The sequence below is a fragment of the Sphaerodactylus townsendi genome, linkage group LG13 (genome assembly GCF_021028975.2).
Source record: "Sphaerodactylus townsendi isolate TG3544 linkage group LG13, MPM_Stown_v2.3, whole genome shotgun sequence".
Classification (NCBI taxonomy): Eukaryota; Metazoa; Chordata; class Lepidosauria; order Squamata; family Sphaerodactylidae; genus Sphaerodactylus; species Sphaerodactylus townsendi.
The window spans coordinates 55524360-55543778 of record NC_059437.1 but is presented as its reverse complement, the minus strand read 5'-3'; the positions used below and the strand labels follow the sequence as shown (position 1 = coordinate 55543778).

Sequence of the window (19419 nt, the reverse complement as noted above, 5' to 3'; positions counted from 1 at the left end):
TGTGTGTGTGAGAGAAATGGAAATCAGAGGTGCAAAGAGGAAAAAGGCACCTCTAAAATGGCACCCTTATATCAGTACCACGCCCAAATTTCCTCCCCTTCAGGTCTGCCATTGGGAGTCTGTGCCTCTTGAAAAAAAGCAGAAGCTCTAAAATGTTGGAAGAAGAGTTGAGGACCAGGAATTCAGCCTCTTGACCCCCCAAACCCAGTTGTCTTAGAGCCTATGACCTTTACCAGCCTGTGGCAGAATGCACTGGGCAATCACGTCTCGGAGCTTCTCCAGAGCCACATTGGAGTCCTCGCTGCTGTTCTCGGGATCGTGGATGTACACGCCGTCCTTTGGTCTTGTTCTGTACCAAAACAACGGGCAGGTTTCCAGTGAGGAGCGCAAGCAAGGCCAGAGGGACATACACTTAAGCTTCAGGGTCTCCCCACCCACCCCCAAGCTGACAGCCGGTCTTAGTTCTTCAGCGGCGTTGCGGCAAGAAGGAGTGCTCAAGAGAGACGCAAAAAGCGCTTGAAGAACAAAAGCATAACTGCCGCCGGCAGGGAAAGTTCTGTGGCTGGGATGGGCTGCATCGTGAAATCTTCGCACCTGGACCCTGCCCCCACTTCGGAACCGATTCAATGATCTCCTCCCTCCCGCTATATATTTGTGACAAGTCTGCAGAGGTGAAAGGAAGGAGGGTAGCATTTGGGGGGGGGGGGGGGGGGGGGAAAAAGCTCCCCTGAGGTTTTCCCCACATCTAGTCTTGTCAGCTCTGCACAGTGATCTGAAAGACACAGATGTGCAAGGTAGGACATGGGCACCTGCTTCTCTGCTGCCAGTTCATTTTCCCTGAAGGGAAATAAAAGGAGCTGCAGTGGCGTAGGAGGTTAAGAGCTCATGTATCTAATCTGGAGGAACCGGGTTTGATTCCCAGCTCTGCCGCCTGAGCTGTGGAGGCTGATCTGGGGAATTCAGATTAGCCTGTGCACTCCCACACACGCCAGCTGGGCGACCTTGGGCTAGTCACAGCTTCTCGGAGCTCTCTCGGCCCCACCTACCTCACAGGGTGTTTGTTGTGAGGGGGGAAGGGCAAGCAGATTGTAAGCCCCTTTGAGTCTCCTGCAGGAGAGAAAGGGGGGATATAAATCCAAACTCTTCTTCTTCTAAAATAAACGAAACACAAGCATTTGAACGTTACCCCAGCAGTTTTCTTTTGCGCAGGATTGGGTTGTTGACGGAGTGGAGGGGCTTGAGGCTGACTTTGAGGTCCTGGATTCTCATGCTCGCCAGCTGCTCCGCATGGGCCTGCTGAATTCCAGCAACCATCGCCTGGCAGGGCAGGGGGGAAAAGGGGGGGGGGGCGTTAGCATTCAGGTTTTAATCAGCTCTGACAGATGGAAACCATCAGCAGGGGGGTTACGACCGAATAAAACACCAGCTTCTCAACCACCACAAAGCAGATCTGGGCAAGCCCAGGACACATCTCAAAACAGGACTACGTCAAATGGACTGCCAGGCATTGTGTGCCCACAATGCACCCGGGGTGGAATCAGTGAAGACTTGTGTCAACTGTTAGCCAGCCAGAATGTGGAAAACAGCTGCTATAAAATGCAGTGGCCCACCTTCCGGCAGAGACGACCCATTGGCGGCATCGTTTCCATTCATACCTCCAGTTTGTTTGTTTGTTAGTTATATTTATATACCGCCCTCCCCTGGAGGGCTCAGGGCGGTGAACAGCAAAACATAAATAGAGCACACAGGACCAAGACTAAAAACCATTAAATTAGCTTTCTGGCTCTATAGAAATAAAACCCCATCCCATTAAAACGCAACATGCTAAAAACCACATGACAGATGGCACCTACTATCAAATCCCCTGAAGAAAAAGAGGAAGGGGACGGCAGGGTCCACTGATGTTATAAGAAGGGGGGGGGGGGCCATCAGCAACCAGCCTCCCCAAAGGCCCAGCGGAACAGCTCAGTCTTGCAGGCCCTGCTGAACTCATTGAGATCCCGAAGGGCCCTGACAGTTTCCAGTTCATACCTCCAGTTCATATCATGGTGCCCTCATACTGCTCTTAAGACTTCCTAGAAAGCCCCTCTTCAGCACACCAAGTATGTGGTCAGCCCAGACACTCAAGGACAGGCAGAGAGGTGTTTTTCAGCAACTACCCCTTGAGTCTGAAGTCTTCTGGATGGGGCCGCTCATGCTACGAATTTCTTCTGTGCACCTCGAGGTAGCCGTAGAAGCGGCAGCAAACCCCACAAGCGGACTGAGGGGCCTGACTGCCATGAGGACCAGTTATCAGTAGGGTTGATGGGGGGGGGGGGGGCGGGGGCACCGCTCAGGGGTCAGACACACTTGGGCATTTCTGCTTTCCTTATCGTAAACTCTGGCATGTTGTCCTCTCTTTCAAGTAGCACTGAAAGTGAGGAAACTTTCTGGCTTTGGAGGTTTGTTTGCACAATCGAAGTCACTTAAGGGAGCTCCTTGACTCAAGACTGGCATCCAGTGATCAAAACAGGAAAAGCTTTGTGAATGGAACGTCTGCCAGGAAGCCCCATCAGGCAGGAGGGGTGGGGCCGCCCTGCACATCAACACTCTCTGCCCCAGGGCCAATCAGCTGATGGCTGGGCTTGGGCCAGGTGTCACCCAGCGTATGACTGCCAATTCTAGTCCCCCCTTCCATCATTTAGATGGCGGCAGCAATCCAGCACCTGTTGGAAAGGTAATGTGGAAAAACACTGGCCCAAGCCAGCTATCATCTCCACAGTATCCCACTTCCACAGACCCAGGAGGCTGAGTGAGGCACAACGACCCAGTCCAGATGCCACAAATTCAAGCTCTCCAAAATCCACAGTCTAGAGGCTCCAGACTGTGCTGTAAACTTCCTCTTCATGCCTTGTACACTGACCCCTCCAACCCACAGATAGTTCACCCACTTCAAACCTGGGTTTCATGTCACAACTGACAAACTGGATAGCACCTGCATAGCAAACCAGCAACTATAGGAGAGGACTGAAGCAGGAAAAGGACATCTCAAACCAGAAACACAATCCAAACACCCAAACCGTGGTTTGGAGGACTGGATGTGCAGTCTCTAAATGCAGGAGTGTGAGTGTCAAAGAGCCAAGCTCATAACTGATCAACCACGGCAAGATGGTTCTCATCTTAAGACTCCAGTCTTCCCAAGGCATCTTCCCCCTCCCCTTTCCAATTAAATCCCATTTCTAATTCACTGCTTACATATATAAGCATATCAGCACCTGGAATTAAGGACTTGAACTAGAACAGGGGTCTGCAACCTGCGGCTCTCCAGATGTTCATGGACTACAATTCCCACCAGCACGGCCAATTGGCCATGCTGGCAGGGGCTGATGGGAATTGTAGTTTATGAACATCTGGAGAGCCGCAGGTTGCAGACCCCTGAACTAGAATAACTGACAACGTTATAAACAAACCCCTAAAAACGTTCCCCTATTTCATGTATTCAGAAGACATTTTTTTAAAAAAAACAACAGTACAAACCTTGTCCATCATTAGCTGAGCAGAGGGCAAAATGTTATCGAGAGCCTCTGTAGAGTTCAGCCAAGGGTGGTCCAGAACACCTTCTATTGTCAGTCTTTCCTCTGGCTTTACCTTCAGCAACCTGGGGAAATTAAAACAGCATCTCAAAAAGGTGTGTTCTAACCTCCACGCAGGATCCTCTTCTAAGATGCCAGCCACAGATGCAGGCAAAACATCTGGAGAAAATGCTACTGAAACACGGCCATACAAACTGGAAAACCCACAACACCCTGATAAAATGATTGTTAAAACAAGCCATTAAAGCACTATTAATTCAGACTTACTTGCGCACAATGTCTTTCACCATTTCGGAGATCTGGCTCCACTCTTCCTCTGGAAACTCGAAGCTCCCGGTCATTATCTTTTTCCGCATGTCTTTGGGAATTGTCCGACTGTGGTGCTTGGAGTAAAAAGGTGGGTAACCACACAGCATCACGTAAATGATGACGCCAAGGGACCACAAGTCACAGCTCTGAAGAGCAAGGGGGAAAAAGAAGCGTAACTTTTTATGGCACAAACTTAGGGGGGCAACTCCATCCCCACAACCACTCTGCACAAAAGAACGGGAGCACCACCTCAGGAAACATAATGAGCACCATTACACTTTATGCCAGATCAATTTATGGATAATTTGTTCTACATGGGCAGATGGTGTTCAATAACAACAACAGGAGAAAGGGGACATTTGGACCCTTCTCCTACTTTCCAATCGCTTCTTTAGCTATGCCAACTAGAAACTTGTCTTGCTGCAGCATACCTGCAAAACACAATCAGCAAATAACTCACTCTGCCCCTGCGTACCTTATTGTAAGTGTAAGGTGTTGGCGAGGTAGGGATGATACCAGATTTCTCTTTTTGATGTCTTCTTTGTGCCTCCAGAACCTACAGGAATGGAGAAGGAACAGGGGGCAACCTTAATCTTTCTATGCAATTTTTTCCCCACCCAACTTAGAAAAGGATTCTAAGCTGTAGTCCCCCCCCCCCTCCCCGTCCTCGTTTCTGTTTACATCTTTTCATTGATGGAGCCAGCCATCTTCCCATTTAGGGAGGGGTTTAAAATGGGTTTGCTGGGCGCCCGATTTCGATGTTAAACTTTGTATTAACTGCTGTTTTAATGGGGATTTAGTAATTTATTTATATTGGAATCTAATTGTTTAGTTTTTTATTGTATTTAGCTGTATTATGATTTAACTTTGTTGTACACCACCCAGAGCCCTTTGGGGATAGGGCGGTATAAAAAAACTAAACAATAAATAAATAAATAAAATAAACAAATGATGCTCTGAGATTTTGCAAATGTGCATTGATTTGCTTTTGGGAGTGCCAAGAGAAAGGCTGGGTAGCCAACCAGCCAAATAGTGGTCCAGATATTTTTAAACCATTAACTTTATTTTTAAAAAATTAAAACATTTAAACAGGAATGGATCTGTTAATTACCCAAACGCATTTGCTAGTCATTGTAAAACAATGACGCTAGCTTAAAAAATTCAGAATGCAGGGTTTTTGACTGTTAATATCAGGTTGGGTTTTGGTATAATGACTGGCAGATTTATAGAACAGTTTTTCTCTTTGGCTGTTCTGGAACTCAAAGTTCAGCCCACGGTCACAACAAAAGAAAGTGTAGTAAACCTCATTACGAAAAAACAAAAGTGAGATTTTAAATGTATAGTTGTCCTTCCCACGTCACTGGGGTTAGGGGGTGTGGGCCTGATCTCCCCCCACCCCCATTGTGGAAAATCGTACATTTTCTTTGGTCTCCCCAATTCCTTCCTCCACCTCTGGGCTCTTCTTGCCACTGGCCCTTTAAGGCCATTCTCCTCCCACAGATGCTCTTTTCCCATCCTGGCTTCTGACTGTGTCCTTGGGGAAGAAGGTGCTGCCAGCCTGACCGTGCTTCCTTTCCCTCCCCCAGTGGCTGCAGCATTATGCCAGCTGCAGCCCGCCCCAGACTCTCGGCCCATGCCGCTGCTTTGCCCTGCCAGACCCGGCTCGCCTGTCTCTGTTGGCTCCCGCTGGCCACCTGGAGCTTGGGGCTGGCTTTCTGCTCCCTGCCACCTCCTTGACCTCTCCCTTGCCCTGGGCCTCCAGGTAAGCGCAGCTCCAGGGTTGTGTTGGACAGCAACTTTCTACCTTCAACCAGTCAAAACCGCAATGTGGGAAGTCATGATGTGGAAGGGATGACTGTAGCCATGCCCAGAGCCCAGACTAATCCATTCTTGACAGAAGCTAAGCAGAGTTGACCGTGGTCAGTACGTTGGCGGGAGACCACCAAGAAAGACTGAGGCTGCCAATCAGAAGAAGACAACGGCCCCGTTGCTTACCTGAGGTGCTACATAGTAGGGAGTGAACTGAGGGGTCATCAGGTCCCCCTGGTCAACCTTGGCAAATCCAAAGTCACACAGCTTCACTGGGGCATCCTAAATGAAAGCAGCAAGGGTAGTGTTACATGTTGGCACCAATGTTCCCTGCAAGCCCTGTGGATGTGCGGCTGCGCCGCCACCATTTGGGCGCTGCACAGTTAAGGGACTGCCTGGTAGGAGGAACTCTCCTGGGTAGCTCAGTTCTGCACAGCACCGGGGAACTGTTAGAGGGACTACTGGTTGGCACGCTCATCCCGTTTTCCAGATCACGATCACTACTCAGGGTGGAACTGTCACAAACAAGTTGCTGACAAACCTGGGCAGCTATGATGAGGAAAGGAAAGGGAGAAAAGAGCCTCACATTTCCAGAGGACTCGGAGATGCAGGAAGAAGAGGAGCCAGGTAATGAAGCAATGGGGACAGAATAGGCAACGGGGTGATCAAATGAAGGGTGGAAGCAGCAGCCCAAACTGGACACACTGATGTGAACTAGCCAGCAGTGTCACAGAAACAGAAGAAAGCAGCTGGTTCTGGTGGGTTTTCTGGGCGGTGTGGCCGTGGTCTGGTAGATCTTGTTCCTAACGTTTTGCCTGCATCTGTGGCTGGCATCTTCAGAGGTGTATCACAGAGGGAAGTCTGTTACACACTGTGTTCAGTGTGTTACAAACTTCTCTCTGTGATACGCCTCTGAAGATGTGGGTGAAACGTTAGGAACAAGATCTACCAGACCACAGTCACTCAGAACAGGAAGCCCACAACAACCAGTGGAGTCCAGCCATGAAAGCCTCTGCCAATACATAGAAGAAAGCAAGTTTCCACCTTACCAAAGAATTATCCTTGAAAAGAAGGTTCTCAGGCTTGAGGTCTCGATGAGCAATGTTTAGAGAATGACAATGTTGCAAAGCCAAGGCGATCTGGAAAAAGACACAAGAAGTTAGCCTCGTTTACAAAAGGACTGTTGCCAACACAAAAGCATTTGCTGTACATAGAAGACAACAGGCACTTTCCCCTGTGACAGAGCCAAAGAGTAGCTTGCTGTTCTGGAGCTCATACACAAGGTACTAGCCCCTTACTCTGGATTAATTACTATGTCCTGGCTGCAAGATTGCAGTTTCTACTAGATTCTCATTCCCACTACACCCTTCAGGCCCACGATGGAAGAACAAAGTTGTTCAGTTTCTCCACTCCTGCCATTTGTTCAGCAGAGATGGAAAGCACATTGCTGGCAGTCACAGAACATTTGCTGAAAAGCATCTGATACAAGGCTAAGCACACTGCGGAGCCACCAGAGAAGAACGTGACTGCAGCACAAGTAGTGAACACAGTCTTGCTTGAAGAAGAAGAAGAAGAAGAAGAATTTGGATTTATATCCCCCCTTTCTCTCCTGTAGGAGACTCAAAGGGGCTGACAATCTCCTTGCCCTTCCCCCCTCACAACAAACACCCTGTGAGGTGGGTGGGGCTGAGAGAGCTCCGAGAAGCTGTGACTAGCCCAAGGTCACCCAGCTGCCGTGTGTGGGAGTGCACAGGCTAATCTGAATTCCCCAGATAAACCTCCACAGCTCAGGCGGCAGAGCTGGGAATCAAGCCCGGTTCCTCCAGATTAGATACATGAGCTCTTAACCTCCTACGCCTCTGCTGCTCCTAAGCAAGTTGTTGTTAGTGTGTCTTAAAAACTGTATGGGGTTGACATAAATCAGCTTATGATCAGATTTCCCAAGCTTATTCCATTGGCTGGGTGTGCATTTGCGTTAGAGGTCTAGTTTAAATTGCACACGGCCAGGTTTAAGAAGAAGTTTGGATTTATACCCCACCTTTCTCTCTTGTAAGAAGACTCGAGGTGGCTTACAAGCTCCTTTCCCCTCCTCTCACCACAACAGACACTTTGTGAGGTCGGTGGGGCTGAGAGAGTTCGGAGAGAACTGTGACTAGCCCAAGGTCACCCAGCAGGAATGCAGGAGTGCGGAAACACATCTGGTTCACCAAGTAAGCCTCTGCCACTCAGGTGGAGGAGTGGCGAACTGAACCTGGTTCTCCAGATTATAATCCACCTCCTCTTAACCACTACACCACGCTGGCTCTCAGTGCTCTGCTACTCATCTTCGGAAAAAGTTTGCGCTTCCTGCCTTATCCACTTTCAGAGTTCAAGCAGGCTGAAGTGCATTAAGCAGTTGTTAATCTTAAATCAAAGATAGGTGTGGCTCTTTGGCATTAAAACTGCGGGGCTCCTGGATGCTTTTCCCCAATGAGGTCCCCGCCCCAAGTCTCAGAAAAGTGTGTAAAGCTTTTGCCTGTGGTTGGCAGGTGGTTCCCACCTTGAAGTAGCTTCCACCACAGGAACAGGTAAGCTGTGAGCCTCCCTGAGGTGCAGATTTCACGCCAGGGACAGAAGTAAATGTGGCTCTTTTGGTTGATAGTAAGATGAATGTGGCTCTCTTCCAGCACTGTTTTAAGGGGAACTGTGAAGGTACCTTTTAGCTTCCCTGCACAGTGAGTGGCAGGGAACACTCCAAAAGGCTGCCTTATAAAAGCATACAAGAAGGTTGCCAGCTTGTAGCTGGAAAGGTCTTTGCTAGACAGCCCATCAGAATTAAAATGTTCAAAAGGAGAAAACAGTGCCTATGTCAGGCTGTGGCCTGGCAGTCATCAAGCAGACCCTGGAGGGGGAGGTCAATGTACCAGGAAAAATATAAAGGATGGGCAGAAACTGAAAAGCAAATCCAGGAACAAAGTCCAGCTGGAAAAAACCCACCAAGGGTGACTGGCCTCCTTAGCACTGAAAGCCGGCCAGTTCATGGTAGATGCAGCATAACCACATAGTTGCTTGAAACACAAAGGAAGTTGTTTATCAAATGTGACAGAAAGCAAGCTGTGCTGAGCCAGCAGACACACCATACTTGGGTTTTTAAAAAAATATTCTTTTTCTAACATGGATTCTCTCAAAAATGAAAGCATGTATGATCTTCCATTCATTCATTAGATTTGTACATCACCTTCCCTGCCATAGCCGGGCTCAGGGCGGCTTCAACACAACATAGGAAACCTGAACAATTCGCACACAAGACTGCCCTGTGCTGAAAAAGATCATTGTCCCGTCAAGGTCAGTACTGGTGTTCTCCCCATCACTGAAGAAAGGTTCAGGTTGTCTACTGAGCCCTTTAACTTGACAGGCCAGGAACGGAATCATTCAAAAACCATTCAGAGCTCCCAGGTTCTAGACTTTTACATATTTCAGCCCTCGTATTTCAAAAGAACATGGCAAACCAGGCTAGAAACGTTCTGATTGTCTTAAAATGGAATTGTCATGACACACACAAGCTTCTTTGTCCACACAGAAGAAACTGCTTGAGATAAAACATGTGTTCTTGGCCAGGTTGATTTCCAAAGGATGCAGTGAAGCAAGAGAGAAATGAGTACGAAGGAAAACATTTCATCAGAACTAGATCCTGAAATAACAGTAGTCTGTCGACGCAGAACTACTCAAAGGCTAAGATCAACAGTTTATCCATGTTACTTTCTTGGAAGGTTTATCAATGTTGCTTTCTTGGACGGTGTGTGTGTGTGTGTGGTGGTGGTGGTGGGGGGGGGAACTCACCCTAAAGACAGCGACCTGCAAGCATCTAGGACAAAGCACATAGCAAATGGAAAAGCCACTGGAGGACACACACAGAATGGCAGGGAAGTGTACAATTAACACTTCTGCAGGACACGAGCAAGAGCAATCTGTGAGAAAACTCACAGAAACTAGAAAGAGACGGCACTCGGGCCTCAACACCCAAATTGTGCATCTTCCTAATACCACCATAGTAATGCAAAGCATGACAAGATAGATAAGAGCATGCAACCTTGCTAACAGAGTCCACACACAATAGAAAACACTACACAGAGCTTTTGTTCCCATTAAAATGACAAGGGGAAACCTGGAGGGGATTACAGCACAGAAAGTGAATTACTGGACTGCTAGTCCTCATGAAGCTATTCTCCCAATGACCCAAAGGTCTGGCTCTCAGAACGACATGAGCAGAACTGCCTGCTTGGAACAGCAACAGAAATACTGCAGTCAGACCACTGATCCATGGAGGGCAATGCTGCCTGCGGTGTCTGACAGCGGCTCTCCAAAATCCTAGGCAGAGGCAAAATACTTCCTGCCACCCAGAAGCCTTTAACCGGAGCTACTGCAATTGAACTTGGGACCTTCCGCATCCCAAGCAGGCACTCCCCCACTGTGCTACGGGCCCCTCGTTCTCCACACACAAAATATTTCCTCCATCACTCAGCACAGATATAGAACACAAAAAGTTACCTTAAAGTGAGCAGGCCATTTCTCCACTCGCTTAGCACAGTCTTCCTGTGAATGGCAGCATCGTTCCAACACAGGCATTCTCAGGAAGAGAATGGGCTTGGTATCTGATACCTCAGATTCCCTATCTGGAGATTTCAAGCACTGAACCAAGCCCTTCTGATTGCAAAGGAGAGGATCCACCATGGGCCCCTCCCCAGCAAAACAGACAGATCTACATGGCACGCATACATGCCTGCAGGAATTACGCCCAAACTTCATTACTTAATAATTTGCCACTTTGTTGTACATCACCTTTCTCTCCATTGGGGACTCAAAGTGGCGTACATAACTTTCCTCTCTCCCGGTTCATCCTCACAACAACCCTGTGAGATAGGCTAGGCTAAGAGTGCGTGACTGGTCTGAGGTCATACAGCATGACCTTGGCAGAGTGGAAATTCGAACTTGGGTCTCCCAGATCCTAGCCCAACACTCTAACCACTATACTTCACTGGCCCTCTGTGATCTATTCACAAGAGCTGGATAGTTTGCAATTAGAGTCCAGCGCAGGATATACTATGCCAATATCCTGTCGAAGCAGAGCCTCTTAAAATGAAAACAATCCTAACGTATGCTTGTCCCGCCTCTGCTTCGAGACCTCACGGTGCCATGTTCCGCCCCCCGCAAAAAACCATACAATTCTGAGAAGCTGACACTTTTGTGTATTTATCGCTTTGCATAGACTTTTGTTCCTCAAAATACAGTCTTTTAACTCACCCACCCCTGGTTTTACAGTCTTTTAACTCACCCACCCCTGGTTTACATTTATTTTTCTTCCATACACCTGTGCTGAAGACACACTTGATGTATCCAGCAAAACGTTTTTGCAACAAAAAGCCTGTCCTTCTTAAGACGTTTGGCGTTTTCCCAGTACACAGGTGCAGCACATCTGTCCACCCAAACAGGAGGGTTTGCCTAACTGTCTATGTGCAGGAGTCACTCCTCTGGGATTGCTCCCATTCCATTCCATATGAGCCACGCACCCCACAGTGACTCATGCCCAAATATGAGGGGAAAGTTTCCTCAGAATGCCGGTAATTCTTGCTTGCAGACACTCAGTTTGAGCAACATGGCATGTTTCCAACTTACTCGCCTCTACTATCAAACGTTTGGAAAAACCATCGTGCAGATGTTTGGAATGGTCAAATTATAACAAAGCAGGCAATAAGCTTCCGCTCAGGGTTGGGTTTTGCTTTTTTGGGGACAGAAAAAGCTTGCCTCTCTCCCTCCCGGGCAACGAAAACGATCAGTTCCCATTGGCTGCTGGTGACACAAAGGAGGGTGGGGCTAAAGGGTGGGGAGGGGAGTTAAAACTTGCCTGCTTTGTTACTTGGCTTGCTTGCTTCTCAGTAAAGTGCCGATGTTGGCTGATTCTGTGAAAGAGTTCGCCCCCTTCCATCATCTCCATTACAATTAGAAGCCGAGCCCTGTTTGAAAGCATTTCAGTTTGTTACATAAAAAGTCCAAACGTCAACAAAAGCTAAGGTAGTTTTTTTTTTTTAAAAAAAAAAAGAATGATTCAAGCGTGGCAGGACTGAAAAAAAGCCGCAGGAAAAAAGGGAACTGGCCCGTCCGGCGTTTTAGAAGAGCAAAGCCCACCACCGAGAATGACTGGGAGCCCCTTTTCTGAGCAAGAGTGCTTGAAAGGCTATCCCCAGTATGTGACGGTGACGAATGCTGACACGCTCTCGCTTCAGGAGAATGAGGACATTGGTGGGTTTTCCCCCACAAGAGCACAGTGCAATCCGATGCGTGCTGGATGCACGAGAACTCGTTCCAAGTGCCAGCTTGAAATGACAGCTCAAGTCAGTGAGGCCACAGCAAGAGTCTTCCAGGGAAGTACGCCCTGCAGTCAGATCCATCTTTCATTCTGCCAGCCTTAACGACACCGGAAACACCAATCACCTGAGACAGCCACCTCACCTGCCCTCAAGGGAGGGCTGCCCTAGAAGCTGCCGCCCGAAGGAGCGGTGAGAACCCAACTGCAGCGTCTCGGCTGCTCACCTCCTAACTCAGCCACAAATTTCCCAGAAAGAGACCGTTGGAAGCAGAACAGCCAGGAAAAAAGATAAACCCAAGGGAAGAGATTTCAGCACATTCCAAAACAACATGCTCGTCACAATGAAAGGATAGCACGTGACAACAAGAAGGGGGGGGAAGACCCCCCCAAGCACAAATGGCAGCTGCGACTTGCTTTGGAGAAGCCAGTCTGAAATACCAACAGAATTCCAGACTATCCTGAGTTAAAGGCAGAAAGCAACGGGTGGAAATTAAGTCACCTTGGGCTCGACTCGTGGGGGAACTGCACACTGTTGGCGTACACTTCGATGATCTGAACAATGTTGGGATGAGTTGCACACATCATGTGCAGCCGGACCTGGAAGAGAAGGAGAAGAGAGTTACTGTTTGCCAACAGGCCTGCTAAGTTCCAGCAACTGACCCTTAGAGCTTTGCTTTCTCGCCTTTATAAAAATCTGAAGCACTTTTACACTTCAACTTGCATACGCGGGGCTGGCTAGACATGAGCAGTGTTTGCAGAAGTAAGGCCAAGGTGGAAAGCTCTGGCAGGATCCAGAGAAGGGATGCTATCCATGCTGCTAGCCCCATGCCAGTAGCCTTGGACATCTGGAAACTGGCTGTGCTTACTGAACAGGCAGGGCAAGGGGCTACACAGCACTGAACAGCCAGAGCACCACTGCCCCACGCAGACTAGGAGTGAGCTCTGGGATTCAAAATCAGTTCCAAGGCTGAGCCTGGTTAAAGTTCTGCAAATAGGAGAGAACCAAACATGGAAGAATCATGTCCAGGAAAATTAAGGCAAGCAAAACACGGAGAAGAATTTCAAGGCAGCCGGGGTGAGGAGGAGGGAGCACTCATAGGAAACTCAGGGCAGGCAAAACAGGAGGGAGCACTCATAGGAAACTCAGGGCAGGCATAGCTGTGGCTATGCTAAACTCCGCTGCTTCATATTGATGTATTTGGGGCTATGTAGGGATGGGTGGAGGATGATGATGTATGAGTCTGAAATTGCATGAGTCTGAAATTGTATGAGTCTGAAATTGTGTGCATCGAGGAATGCTGCTGTAAATTTCGTTGTGCGTGCACAATGACAATAAAATGCTTATGCTTATGCTTATGCTTATGCTTATGCTTATGCTTATACAAAGAGATTCGCAAGCCAGCAAACAAGATAGATGCAGGAAAGTGCAGCTTGTTGTGCAAGATTTTTGACCAGCCTGTTATGCTGTGAGCCCCCACCCCTTTCGCAGGGGGGCTGCTGGAAAGCTGGAGAGAGATAAGCCAGAGCTACAACAGCACTGCAAGGTCAGCAGAAGTCCACGACAGCATGGCAGGGGATCCGCATGTCAAAAAGGTTCACTGAAAAGCCTACAAAGCCGCATGCCGTTCAGAAGAAACATCCCTATGCCCAGTGAAATGGTTGGGTTCTGCACCCCAGCAGCTAGAAGACGCAAGAGCGCAACCACTCCCAGCAGGACAGCAAAGAATGGGGCATAATACTGAATGCCTTCTACCAGAATAAAGAGGGTGAACGTGAATGGGGGGAATGTACAAGAGGAAAAGACAGATTTATGGTACCCTAGAAGAAACAAAATACTGTACCTCATTTCTAGCTTTTGGGCGATCAAGAAGAATTTTCAGTGCAAACCGCTCCTGAGACGACTTTTTCATACAGACTCTGTCCAGACAGTAGTAAAATCATTTGGTCAGTGGAACTGGAAGGACGTTACCAGTGTATGAACTCATTCAATACTTAAGATCTGAAATCAATCAAGCCTATCCGTAGTTTTCCATTCCTAACCCTGACCGTGTGTGTGGGCGGGGGGGGGGGGGGGGGTCCAAGCACATCATTCTACTCCCAAACCCCAGAGCTACATGAGCTGCTGCAGACCTTCAGTGCCAAGCAGGAGACACTCTTTGAGGGTTCAAAGGCTGCCTTGTTGCATCACGTCTCTCTGGGTTCATGGCCAGATGCAACAGCCTTTATATTAGATGCAAAAATCAAGCAAGCGAAGCAGTTTCCCCACCTCTCTCCTGCATTTTGCAACAAGCCTCAGAGCTTGACTGGCTCTGGAAGCCACAAACAACCCAAGTGTTGTCAGGCCAGAGCTGAGTCCCAAGCAAGCTGCTAGCAACTATGACCAGACGTGAGTCAAGATTGTTGCAGCCCTTGCTACCCCAGGTGCCTTCCTCAGGCAGACATTTTGAGCTACTGCCCAAATGATGCACGGGACAACGGAGCTCAGGGATCTATTGGGACATGATCCTTCTGCCAGGCTGCCTCCAGCCTGTGACAGAGATTAAAGCAGCCTTGTAAATAAAAACTTACCTCTGGCATCCAACACTTTCCTCCAAGCAACTAGGCAAATATGTTTTCATAAACAGGAAGACTGGCTTGTCACTTTCCTTTGGAATATCAAAGTGCCGTTACTGGCTAGTGTGGATTCTTTAATAGGCTAGACCAGAGGTGTCCAACTCTGGCACTTCAGAGGTTCATGGACTACAATTCCCATCCACTCCTGCTGCCATGGCCAATTGTTCCTGTACATATGACCAAAAGGTGTCCAGCACTACATACTCAAGGAACACTTTGCTGCAACTGCTTACATTCAAACAGCACTGGAGCACTAAAAATGCACAAAAAAGAACTACCAAACAATCTGTGCTTTTACACAAACACAGAAACTAAACAAAGATGGAAACAGAAATTAATATTTCAGCTGATAGCATGATGAAAGCATTCACTGATGCTTGGTTACTGTGAAAACTCAACCATCACCTAGTGGAGGGGAACACACCTTACTGGACCGCTGATTCCTGCTCCCAGCTTTTGCGTCCAGTTAATGTGGTACTCTTCTAAAATAGAGGTTTCCTGTTTGAGGAAGGGAAAAAAAAGAACCATAAGAACACTGAATCCATGCCTGGAGAGACTGGGCAAGGACTCCTGAGCAAAGCGAGTGACAAATCCAGGGGCAGGAAAACAAGAGTCTTGCAACAACTAAAGATGACCACATTTACTGCAGCATGAGCTTCCATAGAAGAGTCTACTTTCTCAGAGATGTGACACGGACACAAAGACACTGCAGAGGTAACTGTTCTGTTTATGCAACAGAGACCTCCCCTGAACTGTGGACACAGGAGGCACCGTGCCTTTGGCACCTGTCCCTCATCTGCAGGGCTTTTACTATTAAGTTCTGGAGGCAAGCAATGGTAAACCCTGGAGCAAATGGTAAAGTCCTGCAGCAAGCAATGGTAAACCACCTCGTTTCATCTCTAGCCTTGAAAAACCCCATGAGGTGGGACTTGATGGGGTCACCATCAGTCACATTTTACCTTTACAGTCTGCCCTTCTCACTAGAACTCAGGGCACTTTACACATATAAGATCTGTTCAATTAAGCAGCAAAATATGATAAAAACAACAGCAGTGATTCCTCACAAAGCAGATTAACAGAGAGGGTCTAGGGGCAGACTACAGGTAAGAGAATGGCTGATGAAAATTGCCAATACAGCAATCATGAAAAATCTTTCTGCCTCTCCCAAAATAGTAGAATACTCAAGGGCACCAATGAAGTTCATCAGCAGTAGATTCAGGTGGACAAAAGGAAATACTTCTTCAATCAATGATTAAGAGGTGGAATTTACCTCCAAAGGATGTCGTGATTGCCACAAAAACCTTTTAAAAAAGATTTTATTCCTGAAGGACAGATCTAGCAGTGGCTACTAGCCATGGAGACTAAAGAGAACCTCCACATTTGCGAGGCAGTAATCCAGTACCAGGAGGAAACATCAGGGGAAAGTCTCAGTCTTTATGCTCTGTTGTTGACCCTCTGGCCATAGGATGCTGGACTAGATGAGCCACAGGTCTAATTCACCATGGCTCTTCTTGTGCTAAAGATCTCCACTGTTCACTCCTTACAGTGCAGACAGCAGAAAGATGGAAAGGAACCAAAGCTGAGATGACAGCTGAGACGACACAAGTTTGGTAAGCAAAGCAGCATCCTACAACTCATAGCCATGTCTACTGAGAGGTAAGCCCCATCAGGTTCAGCAGGACTTGCTTCCACATAAGTGGGAGTACAGCAGATTCCTGTCAACAATGCTGACAGCTCAAACTGGTTGGCAGAGGGACCTCTGCTCAGCAGGAAGTCCAGTCCCACTGAGGTCCTGGGGGAAAATCTTCTAAGTGAACTAAGTTCCCACAACTCAAGGAAACTTTTTGAAAAATAAGCACCAATGATCTAAAAACCAGTTAGTTTGGAATTCTGTTGCTGGGTTTTATCTGGCAGAAGTTCTACAGAGGGGCAGTAGCCTTAGCTTGTTGCTATGAGACCCAAAAACCAACAAAACAAAACAAAACTTGGCTGTTGCAACAAAAGATTCACACACACCCCAACGCTTAATCAGACTCACTACCACAAGCCTAGAAACCACCTAGCTCAGTGATGGCGAACCTTTGGCACTCCATGCTGGCAGGGGCTGATGGGAATTGTAGTCCATGACATCTGGAGTGCCAAAGGTTCGCCACCACGGACCTAGGTTCTTGGGGGAAGGACACACACCCCTTGAGTGACTCCTAGGATTGTAGGGGAGAACAGGAGCCTTGTTGCTTCTCCAACACTGGTATTTTATTCTAACAGAAGCATTCATCAACTAGAGTCCACTTTGTATTGTCGAAGGCTTTCACGGCCGGAATCACTGGGGTGTTGTGGGGTTTCCGGGTTGTATGGCCATGTTCCAGTACCATTTTCTCCTGACGTTTTGCCTGCAACTGTGGCTGTGGCAGGCCAGCCACAGATGCAGGCAAAACCTCAGGAGAAAATGCTACTGGAACATGGTCATACGACCCGGAAACCCCACAATACCCTAGAATCCACTTCTTCAAATGCAGCAAGCAGCTCCTCACTTTGAAATCATTTTATGCAGGGGTATGGAAGCAAGACCTGGATAGTCGGATCTCATCAGATCTCAGAATCTAAGTAGGGTCAGCCCTGGTCACTACTTGGATGTGTGACGACCAAGAAGAAGTGTGTTACACACAAAGAGAAGTGTGTTACACACTGTGTCCAGTGAGAAGGGATTGGACACAATGTGTAACACACTTCTCTCTGTGATACAGAGATACTCTGTGAAGGTGCCAGCCACAGATGCAGGATAAACGTTAGAAACAAAATCTACCTTTACCAGGTTCCCCTCTTATACCCCGCACGTGGTTGTCCTCGGGTTGCGGGGTTGGTGCCGCTTCCCACGTGGCTGTTTTATGGCTTCGTGCCACTATTCAAAAGTGTCCCACCAAAGTTGGGGACCGCCCCGCCCCGCCCAAACAGCCGGACAGGAGTCAAAATGGAGTGGCTAGTCAGGCGGGGGCCTTGCAGGAGCGCAGAGGGGCAAATCATACCTGCCCCGGGAGGGAACCCTCCGGCCAGAAGGGCCTCCATTGCGCCCAAGAGACGGAGGGGGCGGCGCCCACGGGGGGCTCCTGGCAGGGTCTCATGGGGCGGGGGCTGACGGGAAGGGGGCGTGGCCGCCGAGATCGGTCCCGGCACTCTGCCCATGCTCAGAGGTCCTCTGCTCTCGGGTGCTCTACCCCCTCCCCCAGCTTCCGTCACCTTGATCATCTTGTCCGCGTCGGGCTCCTCCGACATTCTCCGCCGCCGCCGCCACCCCCACGTCAGGCCGGGCGGTGAGGGGGTGCCTGTCGGGGTCCGCGCTAGGCCGGGCGCCGCTCCCCCGAGCCCGTGTGCGCGTGGCCGCCGGCACTGCCGCCTCCGCCGCTGCCGAGCCGCCGCCTCATGCCCGCCCAGCCAGGGAACGACGCGACGGGAGCGGAGCAGAGCGAAGGCTTCTCCTCTCGGCGGGGGAGAGCGGGCTGAGGAGGGCAGAAGGGGAGGCGAGGAGAGGCCTCAGCCTCTTCAGCTCGACGCCGGGCCTCGCCTCAGCTGCCGGGACTCCGCGCCCGCTGGGGAGCCGCCAGCCATGGCCACAGCTCCCCCCTCCGACGCCGGCAGCCCCGCCTGATCGCTGAGGTCTGGCCCAGCCCCTTGGATGCCCGGCGGGCGTCCAGCTGGCCCCCCTCCCGCACGGCACCGTTACACTCCCTCTCCCCTCGGTCTTCAAACCCCTCGCCCGGAGGTGGAAGCCGGTGCAATACGCCAGGCAAACGAGCAGGGCAGTCTCAAGAGGCGACGTCCTACGTTAAAGGGCCCGGCCCGTCTCTTCTGCCATCTCTCGCGTGAGGGTTTTTTTCCTTTACTTTGGACTTTCAACCTTCCCGTCGCCTACTGATGACGTCACGACACTGAAGTGGGGTTATCTGAGGGGAGACGAGGGGGCGGGATCTTGGCGCGTCTCGTGTCATTCGTCCCCTCCCATTGCTCGGACGCGCCCCTTTCTCCGTTCGGCTGCCTCCGCCTACCGAGAGTCTCGCGCGAGAGAACATATCGCGAGAATGAGGTCTTTTAAAAAGTATAGAAAGGGACTGAGCGCCATTTTGAGGGGTGTGCTGACTGGAGACCTCTTTTGCCTCATGTTCCGGATTCAGGAACCCGTTTGACTTGGGAACCCCGCACATACCTACACAAGCCCTTATATTAGGAGTTTTAAATGTATTTAGGCCCTTGGGTTAGTGAAAGTTAAAAATTTAGGGCTGTCTGGCTTCAGGCGGGGCCCAAAAGTCTCCCAGAATTAGAGCTGATCTGCAGGCAACAGAAATCATTTCCCCTGAAGAAAATGGCTGTTTTGGAGGGTGGGCTCTCTGGCAGTGGACCATGCGGAGGCCCCTCCCCCATAGGCCCCACCTCTAAAATATCCAGAAATTTGAGCACTAATTTATCTTCTTTGAGTAGTGCTGTGTCATTGCATACCCTTTTAATGTTCTTGCTTGTTGGTACCACTGGCTTGAATATGGAGCCGGTATTAAGAGAATAGTTTTCCAGTGGTTTCATTCTCCTGAGTCTCACCAGTCTCAAAGAGTTGGACTACTGCAACATCTTCTACTGAGGACAGCCCTTGAAAGCCAACCAGGAAACTACAGCTGGTCCAGAATGTGGCAGCCTGGCTCCTGCCATGGGCCAGCTTCAGGGAATGTGTGATGCCCACTCTGAAACAGCTACTTTTGCTGCCAGTCTCATTCTGAATTCACTTTAAGG

The 19419-nt window shown here is 49.3% G+C and overlaps 1 protein-coding gene across 1 annotated transcript; it reads right to left on the bottom strand.

Annotated features, from left to right (window-relative positions):
* Window positions 1–6: 6 nt before the first annotated feature.
* Window positions 7–18557, bottom strand: MAPKAPK5 (MAPK activated protein kinase 5). Its single transcript, XM_048513636.1, has 12 exons — window positions 17881–18557; window positions 15071–15144; window positions 13875–13950; window positions 12533–12630; window positions 11572–11680; window positions 6740–6829; window positions 5877–5972; window positions 4357–4437; window positions 3840–4027; window positions 3517–3637; window positions 1187–1317; window positions 7–349 (listed from the first exon to the last, which is right to left on the bottom strand). Exons 1-12 carry the CDS (start codon window positions 17914–17916, stop codon window positions 214–216), a joined length of 1236 nt encoding a protein of 411 aa, XP_048369593.1. The 5' UTR covers window positions 17917–18557; the 3' UTR covers window positions 7–213.
* Window positions 18558–19419: the final 862 nt, after the last annotated feature.

Excerpts from the sequence above, each read along its gene's own strand:
- MAPKAPK5 (XM_048513636.1), bottom strand. The coding sequence starts at position 17,916 with ATGTCGGAGGAGCCCGACGCGGACAAGATGATCAAG. Across the intron at positions 13,951-15,070 it reads GGAATCAGCGGTCCAGTAAG|AGTCTGTATGAAAAAGTCGT; the intron begins GTGTGTTCCCCT and ends CTGTCTGGACAG. Across the intron at positions 1,318-3,516 it reads CTCAGCTAATGATGGACAAG|GCGATGGTTGCTGGAATTCA; the intron begins GTTTGTACTGTT and ends CTGCCCTGCCAG.